Below are 10,716 nucleotides of genomic sequence, written 5' to 3'. Positions count from 1 at the left end.
AGAATATGACGTGTTACCTAGAATCACGTGACCCCCTCTGTTGTAACAATACGGTAATAGGTACAGAGTCCCAAGAAACTTCTTAACTCTCGCACATTGTCTGGTGTTGGTCAATCATGCACTGTTTTCACCTTGTCAGGATCAGTTCGCACACCATGCTCATTTACAATGTGACCTAAGTAAACCACTTCTTTCTGGAACAAGTGGCATTTCTTGGGATGGAGTTTGAGGTCTTCTGCTTTCAAACGCTTGAATACTTCCTCTAGCTGGGACAGTTCCTCATCAAAAGTTGTTGCAAATACAATGACATAATCTAGGTACACTAGGGCTATTCTCCATTGTAGGCCTTCCAGTACCCTTTCCATCAGCCTCTCAAATGTCACTGGAGCATTGCTAAACCCGAATGGCATCACACGGTATTGCCAGGGACATTGGACACAACTAAATGCAGTCTTAGATTTATCTGCTTCAGCCATTTTCACTTGATGGAAACCCGACTTTAAGTCCAGAGTTGAAAACCACCTGGCTCCACTCAGGGCATCAAGAGTGTCATCAATTCTTGACAAAAACAATGGCTTAGTCCTAGACAAGAACCACTTCCGACCCAAAAACTTGGACTCCGTCCACAGAAAGTGATGCTTTGCATTCGTTGGAACATCAAAGGAGTAATTCATTTCGAACTCCTTAATCCACAGCGAACTGTCATTGCAGAGATTTATAGTCAGCAACTAGAACGTTTAAATCAAACCCATCATCAGGAACGCCTTTCACTCGTCAATCGGAAAGGTGTTCTTCTCCACGACAATGCACGTCCACATGTGGCACGTTTGACGCAACACAAGATTATGGAGTTGGGTTGGGAAGTTCTCCCCCACCCACCATATTTTCCAGATATGGCACCATCAGATTACCATCTTCTTTGTTTGCTGCAACACCATCTTAATGGGAAAACGTATGCAAATGTGGAAGGTGTTATAGAGGACATCGACATGTTTGCTTCAAAGCCAAGTGATTTCTGTAATCATGGCATTAACGACCTGATTGTTAGATGGAAAAGCATCATCGATAAGAATGGAGACTATTTCATTTAATAAATGTTTTGTTTAGATATATATATGGTGTTTGAGGTTTTTCGTCTAAAAAAATGACATTAGTTTCTTGACGACCTAATAAATAGAACATTAACACTTATTTTTTCAAAAAAATAACAAAATACACTGTCTGCTAACAACAGCGCTATCTATGTCTTGCGTCCTCTAGTGGGTTTTTCAAAAGCACTGGCAGTCATATTCATCATATAGATGGAAACAGTATGTCTAGGAGACGTGGAAAAGTTTGTAAACAAAGAAAATTAAATATAAGAACCTTAACTCTTGAATACAAAAGGTCAAAAAGAAAAGTTATAAACGAATACAATTACATGGATGTTACCTTGTAAGTTATGCGAAAATAGAAACTTGTACTGCCTTAATAATTTTTTGTGATCTAATCTTGTATTCCCAGTATTTATTACAATTTACGTTACTCACTGTTTTGTACATACAGTACTTCTAACTTAATTTAATTATGGCATATGCCTTCCTTTTTACTATAGTCAATCATGAATTACCTGAATCATGTTCTTCTAGTTCTATAATTTCGTACAATGTATGCGTACCATTTTCACTTTGTATAAATAGGTAGATGGTGTAAGTTTTAATATACGACAAATGTGCTCAAAAGTAAAAATAAAATTATTACCTTGTTATAAAAATCAAAGTAAGACTTTTATTTAATTTATACTGTACCGAGGAATGTTATGTACAAGAGTATAGCATAAACAAACAAGGGACTAGAGGATACTTGATGTGAGGATTTAAAAGTATTGGATATTTAGGCCTTAATATACTGTCTGTGTAAAATTTATTTAATTAGAGCGATGAAATGAAAAAATTAGAAACAGAAACTTGAATGCTATGGGTGTGCAGTAGATTAATAGCTAAATTTAGAGTTGCTCATAACTCAAAAGTAAGACTGGAGCTGTTTTGTAAACAAAATATTTTACGTGATTCAGATTTAAAAAAGCAAGGCTGATTTAGAATGAATATTGAGCTTGACTTAGTTGTAACCATATCTGCTTCACTTTATTGTTTCACATTACTGAAATAGCTTATCTGATGATGTTGTCATGGATAGGTATAAGAATATGAAAATCTACACTAGTCTTAATAGTTCTCTTTCAGAATTATTAAGAAGCTAATACTTTGTACTAATATTGTACATTCTTCATGTGATTTTTATAAGATCTTAAGAGAACAAGAGGCAAGCATAGCTCAGTGGTTAGTGTGGCAGATTGTGGAGCTCAGATTCAGTTTGTTCATATCCTACCATTGCCAAAAAAATAAATAAATCTCACTCTGCATTTTGGATCTGTGAGTGCACTATGAAGGTGACAGTGTGATAAGTTGAGTGTCCCAAATGCTGGCAGTGAGTAGTGTTAACAGTTGGTGACTGCAGATAGCCCTCATTAGCTTTGTGCAAAGTTAAACAAACAAATAAGCCAAAGATGAACATGATTTGTAAAAAGAAGAAAGCCTGTTGGTCAGACCAGCTCAGTTGCAGATACCTTTGCCTGTGATTTCTGCTGGTGGTTTAGTAAGTAAAGTCCAACTGATAATGAAACTGAAAGTTTAGTTTGAGGTAAGATTCTATACCTTTGCTAATTATTTTCATCATTCATATGTAATAACCATCATGAAAAATCTGTCAAAATACATTATACATTAACATGACAATATAAGTATTTGCTAGCTTTAATAACCTACTTACATTTTTTTCATAAAGAAATGTAGATGTAAAAGTATATATAATATCTATATGTTTCTGTATATATTTTTTTCTATGGGAATAGAGATTTTGGAGAAGAGCTTGGATACAGGGGAATACCTGTGGATTCCAGCATGTTCGTAAACATTATTGAAAATTCCTTGAAACTTTTATTCGGAGAGGTGAGATATAAAATGTAAACTTTTCTTGAAGAATAGACACACTGTTGTTGCTTATATAGCTGAATGAGAATTAGTAGCTTGATTGAACATTATCCATGTATGTTTATTTGAACTTAAGAGTAAATTATGGTAAACTGTATATTTTAACATGAATCAAAAACACCTAAGGTGTGAAAAAAGGTACAGCCAAAAAAAGGATTGAACGTACAACTTAAAGGAATGAAATCAAAATTGGTGGCCAAACTGGTAGTTACACTTGCGGCATTGATAAGAATTTTACAGTAAATATTTATTCATTATTTAGCTAGGAGTGTATTTTGTTTTACCCAAAAATTCAGCTTTGTTAACTGATGAATGAATATTTGTTGTAAAAGTCTTATCAATGCTATAAGTTTAGCTACCAGTTTGGCCACCAATTTTGATTTCCTTCTTTTAAGTCACATGCTCAATTCTTTTTCGGTCACACCTTTTTTTCACACCTAAGGTGTTTTTGATTAAATATCATGACTTTTGGTCAATATGCACCAACAAACCACAGCAAGTAAAAAAGTGACACTCAGTAGTAACCAATATTTAGCCTTAGGCTCACAACCCTATTATTTGGAACAGACCTATACTTTATAGAACCAACCAGATTCTTTAAAATAGATATTAGTAGTTTTTCCTTAGATTAAACTGTGGTAAAAATTTCAGGCTGATAGCTCACGTGACTTTGTATGGGCATGCATAAAAATTTGGGTTAAAATTGAGTTGTTTTTGCACGTGTGGCTAATATTCAGACCAGATTTGAACCTAATTGTAGGTTATAAACATTTATCAGCGTACTAAGTTTGAAGGAAATTCATCAATGTATGTTTTTTATCATATAACTTTTAGGTGTGACCACTACAAAGAATAAAATAACTAGGAGGAATTTCAATCAAAATTGGAGATTTTATATATTGTGTGTATTTTATTAGATTGCTTTGAAATCTGATATGTGAAATAAGGGTCCACGAGAGCACTTCCACTGAAAATATGGGATAGTTTGGATTACCACAGTCTGAGCTACAGAAAGTGGAAAATTGGTAAACTATCACGCCTGTTAATAACATAATTTTGTCATGCAGGTTGTTTTGGCTGTACAACACACTATTGTGTGTCTTGATCACAGAATATTTGATATCTACATGTAAAAACTTTCCTTTTTTTTACATTTCAAACTTAAAGACTAATGGTAGGCATTTTTGACAGATCACATTGTTCTAAAAGCTTAGGAAATGACAAAAAATTGTTTTTACAATACAATGCTTTATATAGTGTTTGTAAACACACTAGTAGGCATATTAGGTGACATTCTCAGCCATAATAAATGCTGATACATGAACATTTTAAGGTATATTTATATATTGCAAACTCCACTTTATTAATATACAGCAGTATAGCTATCTATCACATTGGTTCTCAAACTTTTTTTTATCTGTGGATCACTTTGGTGGGGCAAAAGACACCACAGACCACCTACCAGTCCTACCCCCTCCCACCAAAAAAACTCATCAGAATTAATGGTAAGAATGGTGCTGCTATTCCACTTTGGACCAATTTGTGGAGCACACTTGAGAATTACCTATCTTTCATGTACTGTGATGTATATATCGAAGAATTGTAATGTCTTGCACCTTAAATTTATACTCTGACCATCAATATCTGTTTACAGGTTAATTAGTGTACATTCCTTTTCTTTTTAGGCAAAGTATTTGATATTAATAACTTAAGTGAATTTTTGTTGTTGTTGTTGTTGAAAATATATCTCATTTTAAAGCTTTGAAAATTAACTGCATTTGATTTTAATATTATCATCTTTAATACCAATACTGTATTCTGGAAAACAAGCTCTACTTTTTTCAAATATATCTTAAATAATAACTGCAGATATCTTCCATTTTATCAAGTAATGTTGAGTTAAGTTTAGATTTTTTTTTTGTACAGATATAATTATACATCTAGCTCAACTAATTCAAATAATAAATTATTTTACTAGCCTTCATTCTTACCAGAGTAAAAAAACAAAAAGTATGTACCAATTTTTAACTGTGACTTAGGTAGAATTGTATAAAATTTAAAAACTTTATTAGCTTTGAAAGGTTATATAAATAGTTTTAGGCACCATACTTTTTCTTTTTTTACTATTACACGTACATTTTAGTTATCTTGTCTGTAATAACACTGTTTATTCTTTAATGTTGCTACTTATTCCTACTAGAGCTGGGGTACTATTGGATTTTTATAACTGATTATTTGTTATGTTCATTAATCGATTACATCCAACTAATTAATTATTCTCACATGAAACTTGGATAAGTGGAATAATAAAAATTAATAATAATTGGAAACAAAACTTTTGATCAGTTTATTTTTTGTGAGTTGTGGCACTAATTGATTAAGCTGAACAACCTCGAATTAATTTAAAATAATGATGGGGAAACATAATGGCAATATTTTAATTACTTGAATAACCAAAAACACTAATTTCCATTAGCTGATTATATTCATGACATTAATTGATTTAATCATGATATTTTGATAAATTGAGTATTTTGTGGGAAACTAATTGATGCTCATAGATAATTGGTTATATTTTCCATCTGTAATTCTTATTATTGAGCAATAAAGTTCTTATCCAAGTTCTAACTCTCATTGTCTATCCTTACTTTTTAGTATCACAAACAAATTGTATAGTCATATATAGGTAATTAACATTAAAAACATTAAAATTGATCATTAAGAAATTCCATTAGTAACGATAACCTGATGAGTGAGACTTGGCGATTTGTAACCACAAATATGAGAAATAATCTAACTTTTTATCTTACTTCAAGCATTTCTATTTAGTTTGAAAATTGTCTTAGTTTATCTTGCATACTGTTTATTTTCTGGGGATTTTAATAGGTTGGTGCATCAATAGTGTTTGATGTAGTGAAATACAGAGAGAAAAATCGGAGAGCAATCCTCAGGTTTTATGAACGGTAAGTAAAATTATGAAATTTGTTACGATATTACTTGATATTTTACAGCTTGTTTGTTTGTAGTCAGGCTAATGTCCAAGATTATTTGTTAAGATTAGTATAACATTAGGAATTAAGTTTACCATTAATTCTTCCTTCAGATGCAACAGTATGTTGGTACATAATCATTACATATCTTATCATTGTACTTTTGTTACATTACACACCCACAAGGTAATTTGCAAGTTTCCTCTTATGTTGTGTGCAATCATTTTGGCTAAGCTTAAACTATAGTGTATGGTGTAGTGCAACCGTCACGTGTTATTGAACATAGGTTTTTATTGATGATTTGTTTGTGATGTTAATTAATGTAAACATGTGACCCAATGTATGCTGAGCTGTGGCTTATAAATGCTTCATTGCCAAGTTAGAAAACGAGAAAAAGTTATGCTTAAGTAGTTTTGTTATTAGTACCACTTAGACAGGCAATAACATAAACTACCAGTACTTGTTGGATTTGCCATTTAACATGTGGATGTCACTTACCCAGTGTGTAACTTGTCTTTATGTCTTAATAAGTAGTTCCCAGTCTGACTTGATGTGTTTTTACTGAGCTAGTTGAAGCTATTATAAATGTCTTAGTCACCATGTTTCACTTACAGATAATTATCAATATAACATGTAAGGGGCAAAAAAGGACTCTGTTAGCCCATTGAGGCTGTCCCATTCACTTAAAACAAAAACTCATCCAGCCCAGATCATTTAACTATTTATCAAGCCTTCCCTTTTACTACATCTGAAAGCAGTCCATTCCACAGGCCAACCACCCTATTATAAAAGTAAAACTGTCTAAGCTGAAGGTGACTCCTACCCTGTCAAAATTTCTGTCCTCTTGTCCCACCATTAAAATACAAAAACAGGTATTGCATTGATACTGTCAACTTGTTATGTTGAGCACAACTAGCTATTGGACATTTATCTATGTCTACATTTAGTAGAAATTGAGTGAAAATGCTAAAAGAATAATTTCAACAGGTTGATAATGGCAGATGAATATGCAGAAAAAAATATTAACTACTACATGCATTTTAAAGACAGTTTAGATCCAGTTTGTTTTTATTTAAAGAATCTTAACATCAGTAGATTATTTTTTGAGAAAGTTTATGATTGAAGTGGAGTGATTAAGGTTGAAATATTATCCAAGTTAATGAATTCTATTAGTGTCTTTAAGGCTTACATATTTTCAGAGTTAATGAATTACGGGGATTTTTGTTAGTGTCTTTAAGGTTTACATATTGTCCTAGTTAATGAATTACAGAATTCTCAAAGCTTTCTTTTTTTTAGTTCTGTATATTAACTTTTTCCTTCTAGAGATTTGGTAAAGTTGTGGAGCTCTCTGACAATGTGTTCAGAAGTTGGGGGAAAAGTGTGTGCTTTCAGAGTTAACAAGGTAACTTGTATTTTGATATTTTTTGACCCATCAAAAAAAATGCAAATTTGTCAATCAAAATAATTTCTGTGTTATGTCAACCAAGTATTTTGGTATACTTTTGAGGCAGAATATATGATAATTAAACCTACTATTTTCCAAGTAATATATTGTATGTGCTTTTCTAATAGATTTGTTGGCTTTGTTTTATTCTGGTTATCTACAGGACATCTTCATAATGTCTTAATCAGTTGTCATCTTCTGAACATTATACATCTTGTTTGGGAATTATTTGCCAAAAATCAGTTATTTGAAAGCTTTAAAATTTAACGGTGTAGCTTGTAGACCATGGGTATTAAGAGTAAAAATTCAATTTTGCCTTCAGCAGAGTTGCTGTAGTAAATTTAGAGTGAAGGAAGCAGGTTGTGATGAATTTACTGTTACACAGTTAAGGTAAGAAATTGTGGGTTTACTGTGTAGAAGAACTGTAGAAGGTATAGGCTTATGAAACTGGTTACATCAAATGGTACAGCTAACTGCATCAAATAGATTTAAAATAATAACTATTAATGAATTTGGAGTTTTTTTTAGGCATTTCAAGTGAAGGGTTACCTAATTAAATATACTGAAGGATGAGTATGTGGTAGAGCACATACAACAGCACAATAAGAATTTGCTTAGCGAGGTATATGATTCAGGCCATTTTGAGGAGGTTAAATAGTTTTATGACAGGAAATAAGGAAAGTGCTTTTCTTGTAGTGCATTTTAGAGTAAGTTAGGAGTTACTTGTTAAACAGCTTCAAATATTACTTAACTCATTTTAATGATAAAAATGGATTGAGTAATAATTAGTTAGGGTTAATAATTAGTTGGGTTGAGGAATTCTGAGCAATTAACAGGAATATATGTGGATGAAGAGGCAAACTGGCCAGATCTGTGATACAAGTTCTGGACGTAACCAAATTGCATGAAATCCACAAATTTTCTAAACAGTATATAGTTTCTGATTAAAAAATTAATATAATTTAATTTAGTAATTTCATCTTTTGTTTAGGTTGTGGAGTTTTCAAAGTTTTGCTTTTAGACACTGTTTGGAAAATACTTTAAAATACTTCCTTTCATCTTAGAATTTAATTTTTTTATATCCAATCAGTTTTAACATGATATTCATTAACATATTTTTCTTTGATACATTAATTGAAACTATCACTTCCAGCAATAAATTGTAAAAAAAAACCCATAAAAAACTGATCTATGACCTCACCTTTCAAAATAACATCATTGTTACATTTGTCAGGCCAGGTATAAAGATTTTTGTTAACAATATTCTTGGTTGGGATCAATTTACATCTAATAAATGTAGTTTTTTTCCAGCAAATAATAAGTTGTTTTGTTTGTGTTGTTTGAATGCAATAAACTTGAGAACAATATGAAAAAAAATTAAATCATGTTTATGGTTTGCCACTGCTTATGTACTTGCTAAACATAAACTTACCTGATGTCTTCTCTTAGAAGAATATTCTTGTAGCTTTCAAACAGGTATAATTAAATGCATGAACATTGAAACGAACTAGAAAAGAAACTATAAAACAAACATTTTTCTGTTTTACTGCCAAGTATTGTAAACTTTGTATTAGAATACTTTATTCATCCCTACTGGGGCTCTGGGTAGCCAGTATGTAGGCAAGCTACAAAATTCTTCTAAAACCATCTTATTTATTTTATAGTGATGTAGATATAGGTTAGAACCTCTTCTCCCCAATGTGTTTTTTTTTTAGGTTTTTTTCAGCAGCATGCAAAAATAAATAAGAAATCCCAGAATAGGCAAACTAAACTTCTCTAAGAATATCTTTGATATTTTAATGTCAATTTCTGAAAGTATAAGTAAAATCAAACATATAAGGTTGGGTACCTTTTTTAACTCTTAACAGGCCTGGATGCTTCAGTTCAAAGCTTTTCTTTTATTGCATTCTAAAAAAACATTAGTTGAAATAGGTAAAAACTTTAGAAACATTTTTACAGATTATGTTGCTTCTGCAAATGAAATATCTTTCTTTTTTTTATAGGTGGTATTTGTATGAAACTGCAGCTTTTGAAATTTTGAAAAGGTTTTATTGTGATAGTTTTTGAATGAAACAATTAAAATTTCTAACCTTTGCTGCATACTTTAATTCCTGATTTTTTATGTCTCCCTACATTCGTTTAACTTTCCTATAAAGTTCTTATTTTATAAAATAGTAAATTTTATCTGTTTTTGATTTGAAAAAGAACACAAGCAGACTTCCCATGTTTGCAATTACTGCAATTACAATACAAATAATATATTTACCATGCCAAAATATCTTTGTTTAATAATTGTTAATCAGATGGTATTGTTTAATGTATATAATAAATTTTAAACCATTTTTATTCTCATTTATATATATATATTTTTTATGATTTTGTTGATTTTCTTCACCCATTCAAGCAGTTACTTAAACCAATAAGGCATAATGAAAATAAGACCAAACATATTGGCTATATCATTGAGACAAAACTTGATATGGTCACATACAAAATAGTTTAACTAAGCCTATTTCATCTTGTTCCACGAAAGCATTTCATTTTTTGCATAACTCCAATAAAGTATAAAATGAGAAATCAGGCTTTAAAAAAAATCTGGATTATTATGTTAGAAGTTGTTCACAAATAGCTTTTCTCCTAGCAAGATAGCTAAGCTAAGCTTTTATCACTTTGATCTAATCTCTACTGAAATAGCCATAATGACTTATACAGTTGAAAAATAGACAAAAAAAAAGAACTTTCTTTACATGTGTAGAGCATTAGCTTAAGACTTCTTGAAGTTGAGATATAGGCAATTACATCACACCATGGCAACCAAGATTGAAAAACTGTGTTTGTCCAAAAATCAGTAAAACAACACTTTGTATTTAAGATACAGGGTCAAATTAGTATTATTTTGTTCAAAATTAATATGAATTTCTTCCAGAGGTTGAATGAGTGCTATATTATGCTCAGAAAAAATTCAGGAAATAAACATTAATGGTTTTGTTTGAAACCCACTGACATCAACCCAAAATATAAATCTGTGATTTGTAAACATTTTTATGTAAAATTTAAATAAATAAAATTTCTTTATTGAATAAATTTTAACTCTCCACTGTTCTTATTTTTTAAATATATGAAAGAATGACTACAAGTTTATTTTCTATTATTTTTTAATTTAATGATAACTTAGCCCTTGTTACGTATCTGCTTGTTTGTTAATTTCCTGTAGAATTCTTTTCCGAGAAACTTCAGCGATACAAGTCCTTTC

General features: G+C 31.1%; 1 protein-coding gene across 1 annotated transcript in view; it reads left to right on the top strand.

The window, feature by feature from the left end:
- The first annotated feature begins 1,270 nt into the window (after positions 1 to 1,270).
- The window catches only part of LOC106470638 (ribonuclease P protein subunit p14-like), a 10,693-nt gene continuing 1,247 nt past the window's right edge, over positions 1,271 to 10,716 (top strand). Inside the window, exons 1-4 of the mRNA XM_013931203.2 lie at positions 1,271 to 1,434; positions 2,891 to 2,987; positions 5,916 to 5,992; positions 7,343 to 7,421. Coding sequence (XP_013786657.1) covers positions 1,313 to 1,434; positions 2,891 to 2,987; positions 5,916 to 5,992; positions 7,343 to 7,421 — 375 coding nt within the window. The 5' untranslated portion in view covers positions 1,271 to 1,312. The remainder of the gene's footprint in view (positions 1,435 to 2,890; positions 2,988 to 5,915; positions 5,993 to 7,342; positions 7,422 to 10,716) is intronic.

The sequence above is a fragment of the Limulus polyphemus genome, unplaced genomic scaffold (assembly GCF_000517525.1).
Source record: "Limulus polyphemus unplaced genomic scaffold, Limulus_polyphemus-2.1.2 Scaffold4130, whole genome shotgun sequence".
Taxonomy (NCBI): domain Eukaryota; kingdom Metazoa; phylum Arthropoda; class Merostomata; order Xiphosura; family Limulidae; genus Limulus; species Limulus polyphemus.
This window is presented reverse-complemented; position numbering and strand designations above follow the sequence as displayed.